General features: G+C 46.3%; 1 protein-coding gene across 1 annotated transcript in view; it reads right to left on the minus strand.

Moving 5' to 3' along the window:
• Positions 1-12: 12 nt before the first annotated feature.
• The window catches only part of PITPNA (phosphatidylinositol transfer protein alpha), a 40805-nt gene continuing 23914 nt past the window's right edge, over positions 13-16903 (minus strand). Inside the window, exons 8-12 of the mRNA XM_082861073.1 lie at positions 15555-15632; positions 15281-15391; positions 14045-14167; positions 3651-3719; positions 13-2597 (exon numbers count right to left, since the gene is read on the minus strand). Of these exons, the coding sequence (XP_082717199.1) occupies positions 3675-3719; positions 14045-14167; positions 15281-15391; positions 15555-15632 (357 nt within the window). The 3' untranslated portion in view covers positions 13-2597; positions 3651-3674. The remainder of the gene's footprint in view (positions 2598-3650; positions 3720-14044; positions 14168-15280; positions 15392-15554; positions 15633-16903) is intronic.

The raw sequence follows: 16903 nt of genomic DNA on the forward strand, positions 1-16903 counted from the left end.
GACTCCAGAAAGCTCTGTCTAGGATTTTATTAGACTGCTTTTTCCCCCAATATAACCCATATTGGAAGATTGAGACAAAAAGGCACAAACTCACATTAAATAAACAAGGTAATCTAATCAGTTCTACAAAGTGTATTTTGTAAAAGAAGTAGCACTAGGAACCAACCAAAATATGTCAGGGAGTCCCAGCAGGGACTGTAAGAGAATTTGGGAAGATATACACATGTCCACAATACTGACCCTGTCCCCAACCTCTCTCCATGAGAAGGCCAGAGCCCAGCACCCCTCCTGTAGAGGCACTGCTACTTCCAACTGGGACAGCGGCCCTGAAAGCAGCTGGTCTGAAGGGGCGTGGCACATCCTAAGGTACTACCCCAGGAGCTGAGCCTTGCATCATAAGCCCCTCTGAGTGCTAGTCAGTTTGGGGGGTGGGTAAGGAGGGAAGGGGGATACTTAAAAGAAGCCAACACTGCTGCCCAGCAGCGACACTATCCATGGGGACGGAACAGACCAGGCACGTCCCTTCTTATGTTGATGTGGGCTGGAGCCCCAAATCCAGCTGACCTCAGGAAACACCAGTTCAGCTCTTGTGGAAGCTGAACTGGGGCAACAGGTGGAGGTGGGAGGAGCCAGAGAAAAGGCCGACAAGGAGCGAGCCCCGCCCCTAGAATTGGAGTGATATGTGTGGATCTCAGAGAAGAGCTGAAGGGAGGAGACTGACAACTGCTGACCCTCAAACCACATAAACAATAGTCTGCCTAGAATATCACCGTTTGTTTCTCCCAGGCTAACCCACATCTGGACTTAACTTAGTTGATGAATGTTAAGAAGGGAAAAAGCTTTAAGCACAAATATAATTATAGCTAATACAGAGCTTGTAGGAAAACATTTATATTTTTCTCCAGTAGGAATGTCTATTCAACTTTCCCAGTCAAATAAATGCTACCAGCAGTTGGGATGCTAATAACCAACTGAATTGCCCCAGATCCACTACTATAGACCCCACAAGGTGAGGAGACTGTGACAGGGTATCTCCCGGCCCCAGAGGTGGCCTCAGTGAAGGTGGGAGCTAACCACGCTGAGTCTGTCCACCCTTACCCCAGGAGGGCCACAGGAAAACAGCCATCAGGAAGTCACAGGTTTCATCCTGTGTGACACTCCCTTATTGCACTTAGAAATGAGTAAGGCAAAACAAACTGACAAAAACCTAAGGACATATCATCCCATCCTACTTCTCACTCCCCAAACAGAGATTTGGTCTCGCATTAGCAGTTGCACCCAGGCTAGCATGGGCTTGAGTCACTGCACACTCGGCCAACAAACTTCACAAGGTTTGGGAAATGTCAGGTGACACCACAGCTATCTCAGATTCTCCCACTGGGAAGGCATACTCGGGCTCTGCCAAGTCACAGGGAACCGTGAAGCACTCGGCAGCTTCTGTTCCCCGGAGCCTGGACTTTCTCACCAGCCAGCTTTGGGAGAGCTCCGTACTATGATCGCTACTTGCTTTTGATTGTCCAGGGCAGAACTCAGCATGGGGGCAGGACGAGCTGAGTTCTTGATCCCCAAATTCCTTTCCAGCAACTGGAGACGTGGGGGAACATGTTCTGGGAAGAAGCTTTTTGCATGCTTGTTTTGTGCAGCATGAAAAGATCAAGACCCATTGCGTCCTGACCAGCCTCAGACAGAGGACAGGAATCTAAGAAAGCACAGAGAAAAGGGGATTATTGCTGAGTGGCAGCACCAGCCCAAAAGGGAAGAGGAGTGTGGACATACAGAGCTCCTCGGGGGGCAGACTAGTAGGTAGGTATGGGGCAGACTCAATTCTAAGGGCCACACGGGACAGTTCCCTCCAGGTAGAGTTGACCCGGGCACAGTACGGGCTCTGCGGAGATACACAGTGGGCAACAGGAGGGCCAAGAAACCATAGGTATTTCTAAGACTAGTGACCAGAGATGCAATGCCTGGGGCAGGGGTTATTTGTATTTGTTTAATTTTCAAAACAGGCTGGCTGGGCCTTGGGTACTTCCATGGTGCCTAGAGCACTCTAACGGTGGGTTACTGGGAGCAGAGGTCAGAGTTATGAAGCCACATTGCTGTTCTGTGGAACTGGAAGGGAAAAAAATATGTATTTCTAACTCATCCCTTCTCCCCAGGTGAGCACTCAAAATTGCAAAGATCTGCCCAGGAAGCAAAATACCTCAAGTTTATCCCAAGGTTGAAAACTAACAAAGTAAATCATTTAAAATCACCACATCACAAAAGGCAGCTATTTTGAAAGACTAAAAATGTCACTTAGAAATAAAGGGGGCGGGGGCACACAGAAATGGGTCAAGAACACAATGGTTGGAGAGGGAGGAGCTGTAAATACAGCCACCTACACGCCACATATCTCAGAGGGGCAGGCTCCCGCACACACGGGCTTCGTAATACCAGACAGTCTATTTGTTCACAATGTTAAAGGGCATCTAGAATTAACTACAGTAAGGGATCAAAGTTGCCTGAAGAATGGGCACAGAAAGGCTGCGTCCGAAGATGGCCTGTCACTCAGGAGGGTGGAGCTGCTGGGCCTTCCTGTTGACCACTGTCTTGCAAAACTAGAAGAGAAATACAATTATTAAGGAAGCAACAAAGGAAAATAGAAACGCACTGTAAATCATTCATGGGGGAATTGCAAAAGGAGGAAGGATGCCAGGCGGTGTAGTGAGGGGCTGTGGGGGGGAGAGGAAACTAAGGTCCAAGCAGTGATGAGAAGCTGGCATCATCTCCTCAATCCACTTCATCCTACCGTTTTATCTCCCAGAAGTTCTCCTCAAGCACACAGGGCAGGGAGAGCGCGCAGTGGTTTGCTTCACTGCTGGTGAAAGCCCAGGCCTCCTTAGCACCGTAGTGCTAGAGGACAACTGGGCTTTATTTGATAACATAATTTTCCCTCAGAGCCTGATGGGAGCAGGACCAGGCTTCTCATTCCATGCCTAATCCCCTCTGAGCTGCTGGAATAACAGCAAGTGTGGAGGTGTGCAGGACACTGGGTGCTAATACAATGTAGGGTCTTGGGAAGGAGTGACCACGTGAAACAAGAGACATCCCATCCTGGTCCTATGACCTGGGCAGAAACACTCTCCAAGTATCTGAAAGATGCTGCCTCTGAACTACTTTGTCTGGGATCAGAGGGTATAGAGAGAAAGGAAATGAAGCACCAGACCCAACAAGGACCACTAGGAAAAGCTGTCTGGACGGCAAATTTTCCAAGGGAGAGGTAGGGAACAGCTCTGGCACAGGGGGGTACAGGGAGCACCCAGAATGCCAGCTTCAACTTGAAATGGCTCAAGTTACGAGAGGAAGAGTAATTAGGTGCAGATAAGCTTTGATTCTCATCCACTGCCCCCACCCCAGCCACACTTCCCACCACCCTGTCCTTGTCTCTGAGTGGTTCTTTGTACAATCACACAGATCCCTAAAATGTCTTAACAGTCATAACCTCTTTTTCCGAAGCCTGAGAGCTATTAAACATCGCCATCATCATTAATACTAGAGGGCAGGACGAGGAAAGAAGCAGGCTTTCTGCCTCCAGAGTGAGCTGCTGAGCCTTGAGGACCCAAACCGATTCTGGCGTCTATGTCATGCTCAGTGAGAAATGAGGTACATACAGTGCAGAAGGGGGAGGAGTGGCTTTAGTCATCCGCTGTCATTCCTTTCACTGGGTCCTTCTGTCTCATCTGGAACAGAAAAAACAGGAAAAATTGAAGGCTTTTGCTGTTGATGGAACTCTACAACAAATACATGCCTCCTCAATCCTGCCAGTGGATAGGGTAGAGCATTTGTTTTGTGCACAAAGCCCATCAGAAGAACAGAATTCTGTGTACACACAGCCAAAGTCATACTATTTATAGCTCTGTCATTGGTCCCACCATCCATGATTTCCATTTCTCTCCCCTGCATCCCATTGTTGGGGTTTAGTTCTTAAGCTCCTCTCTTTCTTTCATTCATTCAACAAATATTTATGAAGCCATTTTTTTTGGTGCAAGGAACTGCTCCAGGCCTGAACCAGCCTGAATTCAGCCGTGAACCAAAACAGACCAAGTCTCTCCTCAAGGAGCTTACACTCTGGGACAAGGTGGGGGGAGAACGAACAAACTATGCCGGGTGGGGCTGCGGGCTGCTGGGACGGAGAGACTGTGGGAAAGTGCTATTTTATGAGCAGGCTGTGGAGGGCCTCTCTGATAAGTGACATTTGAGTAAAGACCAGAAGGAAGTGAGGGGGGAAATCCCGTGGGCTCCCTGGGGGGTGGGGGGCAGGGAGCATTCCAGGTGGAGGGAAGAGCAATTCCCTCTCCTGAGCTCTGCCTAGAGGCTTTGCCTAGTCAGCCAGGTGGGCAGAGTTTGGCACCAGAGTTCGGCATCAGAACACAGGGATCGAGAATGCAGGGAGTGGATCTCAGCTTGGCAGAAGTGCGAGGCTGCTGGAAAACAGGGTGGGATCTTCTCTGGAAGCACTGAGTGGTCCCTGCCCTGGCACCTTCCAAGCAGCAGAGGACACAACTTCTTGTTGGGGATACTGTGGTGGCCATCTCTCTCAAATCCTTTCCAACTTGAAAATTCTGTTCTAATTGCAGGATGTCTATAACATGTATATTTTAACTTCCCATTAGATATGTCTTCGTTATCTGTGAGTTTTCTGCTCAACTTTCTTTCTTTACTCATTCAACAGCTTTTGAGCACATAGAGCATAAGCGCTGGAATAAAACTGCCTGGATCATATTCTGGCTCCATCACTAAATTGTGTGACCTTGAACAAATGACTTCACTGCTAAGCCTCAATTACGGTAATAATAAAATAGAGATAATAGTACACATGTCATGGGGTTGTGGTGAAGATTAAGATATTCACGTGGAGTACTTAGCACAGCAGAGTGCTTGGCACTCTGTACATGTTATCTGTGTTGTTAATGTCTTTATTCCAAACAGCGTAGTGAAGGCGAGGTGTGTGTACACAGCTCTCAAGAACCTGCACTTTTAAGCTACAGCCTCCTCAGTTTTTGTTTTATTCACTTGACTTTAATACTGCCACTGTGCAGAGATCCTATCTCAGCAGTGGTAGTTCTCCACTGGGAAACATCTTCAAATACACTCTCTGCTACGTTTCAAACCCGTGTCTATTGTTTGCACCCCCTTGCCCCACCAACTATTATAATCAGTAAGTCCATGTGGAACCTGGACATGAGAAAAACATTCTCCTGGTCCTCCCCAAAGGTTCCCATAGTCACTCCTTACTGACAACAATTACTGTAATTACACCTAAGGTCTTAGCTTAGCCTTTTAGGCTAGAGTTTCCTCAGACTTGATCAAGATTATTGCCTGGGGCACTTGTAGGTTCTTGGGCTCCAGACCTGATGAATCAGAACCTACAGGAGATGGACCCTAAATGAGTCATAAAATCAGTCAGTCTCACAAGCCTCACTTTTCATCGTCCCCAGCAAAGATCCTCTGCTCCAAACAGGAAAGTCTGTTTTCTGACACCAAGCCAGTATGTGCTTATTCCTAGCTTCCCCTGGAATGCCTCTCCCTGTAGATTTTGCTCAAAACCCACTTTCCTGAATGATATCTTTAATAGTGCTCCTATAACCTCAGTTATCCATATTAATATCTGTTAATATACTACTTTATAAGGGTTCAACAAATTCAAGATTTTTCAACATGACAAATCTGTTAAGGATAAGGGCACTGTCATATTTTTTAAAAGATAAGTTAACCTTGTGGTGTTAGGTTGGAATGGGAAGGTATCTGTGTGATCATAATGTGTCAGCTAGATATAGAAATAACTACAGATGTTAAAGTCCCCCAGCTCCATCCTATGAGAAAGTCTGGAAGCAGCAACACCCCAACAGTAATGAGCACATTCAGCACCCAAACACCATCCTCCAGTAAAGGAACCAGGGCTCGTTGGTGATACAGCTGATTCTAGGGCTGGTCATAGAAAGAGCAAGATGAGCCTGGAACACCTTGCTGTGCTTCAGGTGAACAAAGGTAACTTCACCAGAACTGGACAGAAAGACAGAATACAATGAAAAGAACACCGAAGTCTGTGACGTTTCGGCCTAAAATACAGAAACTGGATCTAATCACGCAGAATCATTGGACAAACCCAAATTGAAAGACATTCTACAAAGTGACTAGCCTGTAACTTCCACAAATGTCAAGGTCATAGAAGTCCCAGAAAACTGAGCAGCTGCACCAGACTGAGACTAGAAGGGTGCAGTGTGTGATCCCGGGTCGTACCCTTTCCTTTAAAGGAATGGGTTCTCTGGGTTCAAGAGTATACAGGAGTTCTCAGTATTCTTCTTGTCATTTTTAGTAAGTTTGAAACTCTTTCAAAATAAAATTTTTTAAAAGACAGAAAAGCACTCTTTAAATGTCTGCTCACTAATGACCATTCATGTAAATTTTCAATTATCAGGGAGGCTAAGATTTAGTATCATGGGACCAAAGCTCCTTGGGCCTCAAGCAGATCCTTGTATACCCTGAGAGTCCACCACCTGGCTTTAATTTACTAACGCAAAGCCAGGTCCTGTTTTCCTACTGCTTGTAATAAGATGCAACTTCCTATCAGGAAACACGATAGCTTCCTTTACTCTCAGAGACAAGGTCCTCCCCATAGAGGGTGCCACTGAAATAAAAATGCATTATTTCATTCTTATAATGAAATGCTCTAAGAATGCTTATTTCCTGTTTCCTGGGGCCTAAATGACACAAGAGATTTTATCTGATGTTTGTAGTGTTCCTTGGATCAAACCACTGCAGGCTATATATATACATATAGTGGAGGAACATGAAAATAGAAGCTCCAGTCCTGGTTTGTTTGTTTTTAGCAGTGGTTTCCTCTAGGGAATGAGGCCGAAGGCTGGAAGAAAGGGACTTTTTTTCATCTACTTATTTTCTTTATTTATTTGGACTTCTATTTTTTTAACATTTTTCTCTATCTTTTGAAAACTGTTTTTACTATAAGTATGAAATACTCCTTTACTTAAAGAAACTTGTAAAAGTATCAATGTCAATTTCCTGGGTGTGATATTGTACTACTGTTTTGCAAGATGTCACTGGGAGAAAGGGATCTCCTCTCTGTATTGTTTCTTATACCTGCATGTGAATCTTATAATCATCTCAAAATAAAAAGTTCAATAAAAAAATAAAGCTAGTAAAAAAAAAAACAAAAAACAATCAGTTTAAGACACTGAAAAGTAACCACAAACCAGTTAGTTCTGAAAGTGCACAGATATGAGGCAAATGTGGAATTGTTTTTAGAACCTCTCTAGGGATTTCCCTGGCAGTCCAATGGTTAAGACTTCGCCTTCCAATGGAGGGGGTGTGGGGTTCGATCCCGGGTCTGGGAGCTAAGATCCCACCACATGCCTCATGGCCAAAAAACCAAAACATAAAACAGACACAATATTGTAACAAATTCAATAAAGACTTTAAAAATGGTCCACATCGGGCTTCCCTGGTGGCGCAGTGGTTGAGAGTCCGCCTGCCGATGCAGGGGACAGGGGTTCGTGCCCAGGTCTGGGAAGATCCCACATGCCGCGGAGCGGCTAGGCCCGTGAGCCATGGCCGCTGAGCCTGCGCGTCTGGCCACAACAGTGAGAGGCCCGCGTAACGCAAAAAAAAAAAAAAAAAAAAAAAAAAGGTCCACATCAAAAAAAATCTTAAAAAAAAAAGAACCTCTCTAGAAAGCCACTCTATAAACAGATTCAGCCTTTGGGGGAAGAAATTTGGCAATAGGTAACAAGAGTCTTAAATTCTCTAATTCCACTTGTAGGAATTTATTCTAAGTAAATAATCCTAATTACCCAAAAAACTGAGTGCATAAAAAATTTTCATCACAGCATTATTTAAAAACAGTGAGAACCTACAACAACATGAAGGAAAATCCAACACAGGGTGATGACAGAGTACACAGCAATATGTACACTGTTGTTAGAAACATGTATGTGAAGAAACTTTTTTTTAGCAGGACATGCTTTGTTACAATGTTCAGAGAGAAAAGTGAGAAAAACCACCCAGGCACATGGAATACCATCATAGCTAAGTAAAAGTGTGTACGAATTCTTAAAATGGTTATCTTTAAATAGAGTACTTATCTTTAAATAGAGTACAAGTGTTTTTTTTCCTTCTACTTTTTACTCTTTTCCAAAAAATGTTTGATGCTTATATATTACCTTAATATTGAAAAATGAAACCATTTTAAAAGAAAAGAAAGCTGCTCCTATATTTCAAGATGCTGGTCAATGCTGCAGGTGGTCTGCCCTGGGGTCAGTCACTTGTGGGCAGGGCGGAAGGAATTAAGACTCCACAGACAGGGATCCCTCGGCCTCAAAAGACCTAGCTTTGCCCTCTGCAGGCGCTATGGGAATCTCAGATTCCAATCTCCCACAGCCCAGCAGGTGAGCTAGGCACTGAGTGATTTCTCTTTATCCTCAGACCTTCTGTCTACCACAAACCCAAACGGGAAACTAGGATGTAGTGTCCTGCCAGGCACTCCACCGCACAGGGACACTTATACAATTGCTGCGTAACCGGTCCAGAGTTTAAGACTTAAAATCTAAAACTGATGGTGATCCATCAGTCAAAAAGCCACAGGATGGAGGAAAGGCCCTCCTCATCAAAGTTCAGGTGATGAGAAAGGGACAGGCACATTCACACACAAGCAAACAGACAGGAAGGCCGGCTACACGGAGGCTCAGTGACAGCTCCCAGGGTGGGCCAGCAGAGCAAGAGCGCCATGCAGCCTCTGAGCTCCAACCCAAAGTACAAAGTCCAGAAGGAATGGGCTATGGAGGGATCAGAGAAGCCAACAGAGTTAGAGAGGAAAACCCACAAGGGAAGGCTGGGGAAGAAAATGCGGCAGGATCTTAATTGTGTGTTCTTTGCTGTTTCTCAGCAAATGTTCTAGAGAGTCCAGTAAGTAGGAAAACAAGTTTTCTTAAAACTTTTAAAATGAGTCCTCTTCTCCCAGTCTCATTATCTAGAGTTAATGACCAAGGCCCAGGAGGTACCTATTCTCTGAACTAGAAGGTATCCTTAACTTCTCTGAAAGTAATACCTATGGCACAGGTAGCCATGAGCATTTCATGACCATACATGTCAAATGTTTACCACACATGACAGGCACATGGTAAGACCTCAATGTTAGCTTCTCTTAATAATAGATATGTTATTGTAAATCAACTGTACTTCAATTAAAAAAAATAATACAGATATGTTTATTACTACCATGTTCATAAGACAGTGAGTTCCCCATTACAGGAGGTGGTCAAGCACAAGCTGGTGGGAAAGCTTCAGAGAGGACTCAAGCACTGGCCATAGAATTGGACTAAATGACCTTTAAGGTACCCTCTTCCACTTCTGAGATTGAGTTTCTTAAGATCAGGAGCGAGGGAAGGAGGGAGAGCCACTGGTCCCCTACAGGCACACATTTCCTGACATTTTTGTTTTTAGGGAAAGGGACTAATCTCTCTTTTTTAAAAAATTAATTAATTTATTTTTGGCTGCGTTGGATCTTCATTGCTGCATGTAGGCTTTCTCTAGTTGCGGTGAGCCAGGGCTACTCTTCGTTGCAGTGCGTGGGCTTCTCATTGTAGTGGCTTCTCTTGTTGTGGAGCACAGGCTCTGGGTGCGCGGGCTTCGGAAGTTGTGGCACGTGGGCTCAGTAGCTGTGGCACACGGGCTTAGCTGCTCCGCGGCATGTGGGATCTTCCCGGACCAGGGCTCGAACCCGTGTCCCCTGCATTGGCAGGCAGATTCTTAACCACTGCGCCACTAGAGAAGTCCCAGGACTAATCTCTTGATCTCATTTCTCAAATCCTTGAGCCTCAATCCAAGAATGGTGGGTCCACCCCCACAGAGGGACAAGAGTTATGGCAGTGGTGACTGTGGCCTTATAGTGACCTCTTATAACTCACAAAACCACCCACCCACTCCAGACTTCTATGCATTGGTTTAAAGAATAACAGTCATAATTTCTCTGATTTTTTTTTTTTTTTTTCGCCGTGCCACGCAGCTTGCAGGATCTCAGTTCCCCGACCAGGGACTGAACCCAGGCCACGGCGGTGAAAGCCTGGAATCCTAACCACTAGGCCACCAGGGAACTCCCTAACAGTCATATCTTCTATCACAAACTTGCAGTTAATCATGGCAGATTGAATACATGCATTTGTTGCTATTCCTCCCCAAAACCCTACCACAATGACAGTAAAGGAATAAAAAAGATAGAAAACTATAAAGACAACAAGAACAGAGGAGACAACTACAGATAAGAGATGGAAATGGCATTCTGGAAGATGAAAAAGGATGGATGAGCAATGACTGATCTGCAGAGCAGCAGGGGCTGCCGGTGAGGAGGGGACCCACTGGTGCTGCAGGTCACCCAGAGGCCTGGGAACTGGCAGCATCAGGTGCCTCTGAAAGTGGGAGTGCAGCTAGGGGTGAAAACAGGTGACTTCACTGAAAGTGGGAATAAAGAACCATTTGGGCCTGGTGTGCCCTGGTGTTCCCTCCCCCAGTTTTCACAGTCAAGTAACGCCCCCTTCCCGCAAAGCCCAGGGATTCACTCTCTGGAGGCACTGAGGTCTTGAACTCAGGACCCCAGGCTCAGCGAGGGGTGAAGTGGGCACGATGCAGAATACAATGGGATTAAGTTAGAGCCACCCCATGGCATAGTGAGCCCACCAGGACCTTTCTCCAGCTCAGCTCCCAGAATGCTGGCCCTGACCATCCCCATGAGCTAAAGACTGGGGAGTCCTCTCAAAGCAAAATGAGCAGCCCAAGAAAAATAGACTCAGGATCCTGAAGTGGGGGACCCCAATGGAACCAGCTGATTACCCTTCAATAAGCCCAGCCACTGACTCAGAGAGCTTCCAACCACTTTTTGGAGCTTCACTCTTCACTTTGAACGGACAGCCAAGGACCCCCAACCCCCAGTCATTTGAGGGAAGCCCCTAACAGAAGACACAGAGTCCCATAGGAAAAAGGAGCTCAGAGAAAACAAAGAATGTTCTGGTGGCAGAGATATCTCAAAGCCAAACAAGAACCAAAACCCGGAGCTTCAGAAAAGGAAAATGATGCAAGCAGAAAAAAAGAAAAAATACTTAAAAAAAGAACACAGCACAAGAAATGCTTTAAAATGTCTTAAGTTCAACAGAGGAGAGAAAAGTTAACTTCGGAAAACCTCCCCTAGGAAGGAGACGAAAAAGGAGACACAACAGGAAAATTAGAAGGTCAATTCATGAGGTCCAACTTCTAACTAAAAAAAAATCCAGAAAGAGAACAAAGAGAACAGAGGGGAGAAAATGATGAAACAGGTAACACAAAAACATTTCCCAGAACTAAAGAGATCTTTAGCTCAAAGCGCCCACCGAGTGGGAGCAAAATGAACGAGAATGAACCAAAGTCAACTACATTATTGTGCAAACAACCCAACCAACCACCCTGTTGAGACTCAAAAACTTAATGATACAGAGAACTAAGCTAACAAAAAGAAGGAACGTGGTTACGAACTTCCTAACAAAACAAGAAAACTATCCAAGGAAGGAACGAAGATCAGAGTAGATGAAAGGGTTCATGTGGGAAAAAGAACGACAAGGGTATAATAATGATAAATGCTGCATGACCAGTTAACCCCAAATTGTGACACTGAAGGATGGAGAGGAGGAGCGTGTGAGCGGTGGGTGGAGTAAAAGAGCTAAACCTTCCACAGGAAGAAGCGAGCAATTAACAGCTGAAGTGGAAAAACTGTGAATTAAGAGGATAAACCTATTCTTTAGAAACTCGGAGGCAACTAACAAAAGAAACAACTGTGAGAACTGCAAGGGGCTACTTCTGGGGGCAGGACCACAGGGACAGGGCAGAGGAGGACGGCATCTTCCTCATACGCCTAGGGTACTTGTGGAGGTGATGGATATGCTTTGGGCACTGACTGTGGTGATGGTCTCACGGATGTCTATTTATCTGCAAGCTCATCAGGATGTACACATTAAATGGGTGCAGCTCTTTGTATGTCAATCAGACTTCAATAAAGTGTTTTTTTAATTAAAAATGAAAAAAGTAAAACTCTGAAAATAAAACTTTGATAAAAATATTTTTAGAAAGAGGAAAAATAAAGAAGAAAGAGAAGTGAGCCAGCGGTACAGTCAGCACACAAAGGTCCCACACAGTTGCTAAAGGGGTCAGAACACGTCCCCCAGTGGCTTTGCTTTCTCTTCCACTGCCAACTATTTAAAAAATTCCAATTCCAAAGAGGGTTTTCTGCATTTTGCAATTATCTTGGAGGACAGAGATCATCTCAGCTTTTGGCACAGTTATCCACAGAATGGAGAAACAGGCAAAGACAAGGGGTGGCGATTAAAAAAAGAACTCCCCGAGGACAAGTGCTCTCAAACTTTGCATCTGAGGCAGGCAGATCCAGTAAATGCTCAGGAGAGTTCTCCCAGCACCAAGAATGCGAATTCGACCCAAAGAGTGAAAGGCTTGTCAGCAAACACTTCCATGACCCCAGTGTACTTCTGGCTGGGCTGCCAGGCAGTGGGCAGCTGAAGCTACAGGCTAAACCCCGAAAGCTCCGTGTTCTTCCATTTGGTAGCCTGTTTCTTTTCTTTTTCTCAAGAATCGGGTGACCACAGGACTCAGGCCTCCCTCTTACATTGTTAGAATCGCCAGGGACCTGGACATTAAAATCTACCACTTCCTGACGACCCTTAACAGAAGAATCAGGAGTTGTGTCCAAAATCCTGCCACTTCCCTGCCAAACGTACCTGAATGAATAACTAAAACGTCTGCCTACAACAGGAACTAACTCAGCAAACCACTGTAGCCAGGAGTCAGCCCAGGAAGTGTCATCCTGGAGGGTAAAATCAAGGAAGGAAGGGCTCGCAGGCCCATCCTCCACCGAGACCAGCACAGTGCAGCGGCACCACCTGTGTAGTGTGGGGCACCGTGGACCCGGGCCTGCGTCTCACCTGAGGCCCTGCTGGAGTGCCGGACAAGGCTGTGCAAAGCTATGCCTGCCAGACACCCAGGCTCCATGCCAACCCTCCCAGGGCAAGGAGGGAGCAATGGACGGCAGTTCCTATGAAACAGAGCTTCCTGCCTTACTTTTAGCCCCGAGAGGCAGGAGGGAGCCCCAAATGGCATTTAGAGGGAGAAGAAGAGACGGAGTGATTGAGTGCTACGGCTCTTCCCCTGACTGTATCACCTGCAGGCTGTGTGACCCTGGGTATGGCCTTGAACTCTCAGAACCTCTACATCCTCATCTGAGAGTGGGGGTAACAGTGGCGCATCCTCACAGGGGTTGTGAGGATCACAGGAGATGGGACAAGACGTGGAAAAACCCTCAGAATAGTGTCTCACACACAGTGGCTGCCTGAATGTTATTTACTGACCATCTCCTCAGAGTGAGCCTTGCAGGGAAGCAGCCCCAAATTCCCCAAATGAGGCAAGAGGAGTGTTAGGTCTTCAGGCTTCCATGGAACAGCAGATAGCTCTCCTTCTGGGATCCATGCCACGGGCAAGAAAAAAAAAAAGGCAAAGGCTCCAAACTCTAAAAATAGCTCCCAACACCCTTATAGAGGGGTTAGTCCTGTGTGCCACTGCTGTCCTCTGCGGGTGACATGCGTGGCATTCGTGGACCAGCCCAGCCTGCCTCCTTCCGAGGCCGCCTCCATCTCTGCAGCCCAGCACCATCCCCCCGCCACCGGCTCTGAAGAACCACTGCAGCAACTGTATTACTCACTTGGCATTCAGCACAGCCCGCCATATTTGTCTCTCTGGATATGCCAAGACCTCGACTAGACTGCAAGTTCAAGAGCACAGGCTGCTTTCTTCCTTGTAGTTCCCATATCGCCTGGCATTAGACCTTACCCACAGTGGACGCTGACATGTTCCTAGAACCACAGGACGGTGCCCTCAGTGAACTGCCCTGGCACGACAGTCTCCATAATGTTCACGGTTATCTAGGTGACAGACCCAGAGTCTCGTCTGGCCTCCCACGTACCTCATCCAGCTGTCTCTTCGTCTCTTCTTCCATCCTTCGAATGTCATCCATAGTCAGGTCAACCCACTTATCAAGCCAACAGAACAGCTGCCTGTGGAAGTTTGTAAACAGACGCTTCTCTTGCTATAAAAAGGAGGGACCCAAGTTAGAACCGGAAGGTGCAGGCCACTGCTGCAGCCCTCCGCCCCACGACCTCTGTGCCAGTACCCACACTTCACGGGGGCGGGGGGAGTGATACCTGGCTGGCTGATCTGGATCAGCCCTCCAGTCCCTCAGGTCAGTGACCTTTGCCTCCATGTGTCTGAAGGGTATGGCCTCAAGTAGGGGAAGCCCCCAGGAGAGAGGTGGTGCCTACCTCACCACGAGGCTCTGTGCCCAAAATGCTACCAAGACAGGCAGTCCACAAGTCAAGGTCCCAAAACAACTGTGCCAAGTTTCCTCCTTGTCTCTTGAGCCTAAAGCCAGGTTAAAACTGGCCAACAGCTATGAATGTTGCCCAGTTTCACCAGACTCACACATCAGAGATAAGGCTACAGAAACTCCTTAGGTGTCATTTGGGCGAGTTGCTCAGTTTTCCTGGGTCTCCCATTTTTACATGTTATTATACTTTTGTTTGAGATTCTCTTGTTAAAAAAAGAAAAAAGGAAAAAACTCCTTAGGTCTGTCTAGTTCAGTAATTCCGGGCACTGGAGAATTTGTTTCATAGTGCTTCTTGCCTTTTGGCATCAAGAAAAGATGCTGAGGGGCTTCCCTGGTAGTACAGCGGTTAAGACGCCGCACTCCCTATGCAGGGGGCTCGGGTTCGATCCCTGGTCAGGGAACTAGATCCCACGTGCATGCCGCAACTAAGACGTCACATGCCACAACTAAGGAGCCCACGAGCCCCAACTAAGGAGCCCGCAAGCCACAACTAAGGAGCCCACCTGCTGCAACTAAGACCCAGCGCAACTAACTAAATAAAAAGATGCTGAATTTGTCATTTAATCACAGCAAAGCCCCTTCCTGTTTCCTTCTTTTGCCTCAGTTTCCTTACCTTTCACATGTGGTACCCTTGGATGGACAGTATTAAACTGTAAGACAGTTCAGTGCAAGGGGGAGTGGGGGTCTGGGAAATGAAACCAAAATATCAAGCCACGTGGGTTGATATATGCCACGTGGGTTGTATGATCTTCTCTTGTCAGGCAAAACACCCCCCACCAACACACACTGGGAAGGCCTCCTACCCTGGTCACTTACCTTATGTATAAAGTTTTCCACTTTGTTCTGCAGGCCCCACCACTTGAACTTGACAGTAACCAGTTTGTATGCACACATGTATGGGCAGTCTTTCTGATTTACAAGTTCTTGCTGTATTAGAAACACACCCACAGGCAAGCAGTTAACTAAGAGGGCAGACCTCTGGATCCCCCTTAGCCCAGGCGGGCCATTCCCCTCCTCCATTGGGGAGGCCCACACACACTGGCCCCAGTCCACCCGCCACCCCACCCGGTGGTGAGGGTGTGAACTGCACCTTCCAATTGGGACCCAAGGGTCCTCGGCCTGTTTTGATAGACTTAAATTTTGCTGGGTCTTCCTCTGCCTTGTAATCCTGAGAGAAGTTGGAGTTGGAGCGGGGAGGGATAAAGAGGGGGGAGGGGAGGGAGGAGGAGAGAGGGAGAGAGAGAGAGAGAGAGAGAGAGAGAGAGAAACAGATCAGATTTTCCACCAGAGTACAGTTCATACCATTCTTGACGCTGCTGGCTCACAGAAAATCTGGGAAGGTGTTATAAACAAGATACAGAACTGTTTACATTTGCCTCAGAGGAGAGCTCTCTGTGATTTTGTCTGCCAGGGCCTGTTTTCACTTTTACCAGACTGTGTGAGCAGGCACGTATTTCCACCGTTTAAGGTGGGGATTTGCAACCTGGAATGAACATTCATATGACCAAGGAAGGTGTTTTCAAAATACAGTTGACCCCTGAGCAAGGCAGGGGTTAGGGGTGCTGACCCTCCACGCAGTCAAAAATCCAACTGACAGTTTGCCCTCCGTACCCGCAGTTCCTCTGCATCCTCGGATTCAACCAAGCACAGATCGTGTGGAACTGTATTTAATACTGAAAAAAAACCTGCTTTTAAGTAGACCCCCGCAGTTCAAACCCATGTTGTTCAAGGGTCAACTGTACAGATTTCTGGGTCATTCCACCTAAAACCCAGTGAATAAGAACATTTGCAGGGGAGGGTTGCATGCATTTTTTTTTTTTAACTCCCCAGGTGATTCTAAAACAGCAGCCTGAGCTGAGAACAACTGGCCGCAGTCATTCCTGAAATCTTCTAGTCCCATCTCCCTCTGGCTTGTTTTGTTTTTGTTTTTAAACTGCCTTGTTTTAATAAAATCATTATTGGAAATGTTCAATGTACAGACTTAATCCTCTTGTGTACTATCCTCAGTCTCCCCTCACTGATTTAAAATGCAGTCAGTGTGTTAATTTAAAATGCAGTCAGCTGTGTGTTAATTAACAGTAACAGAAGTTTACTCTTGGGCTGTTCCTCTGCATTGACTAATGTGGGCAACGAAAAGCAAACTCCTTATGGCATCTACTTAACAAAAATAACGAAGGTATCAAATCACGCACATACACACACAATCATAAAGCATTTCCCAAAGCTAAGGAGGTTATTTATTAAATCTTCCCCGCCTCTGCTTCTCTCCACTCACATGAAACAGTCAACAAAATGCTCAAAGCACCATACTTTTGGCTAGTATTTCTGTTTGAGAAATATCTGGCGATGTTCAGTTTGAGGAAATTCATCAAGCTGCACACTTATGATCTATTCACTTTGCTATATATGTTATACTTCAATAAAAAATTTTTTTTGAAA

The sequence above is a fragment of the Leucopleurus acutus genome (assembly GCF_964270905.1).
Source record: "Leucopleurus acutus genome assembly, chromosome: 19".
Taxonomy (NCBI): Eukaryota; Metazoa; Chordata; class Mammalia; order Artiodactyla; family Delphinidae; genus Leucopleurus; species Leucopleurus acutus.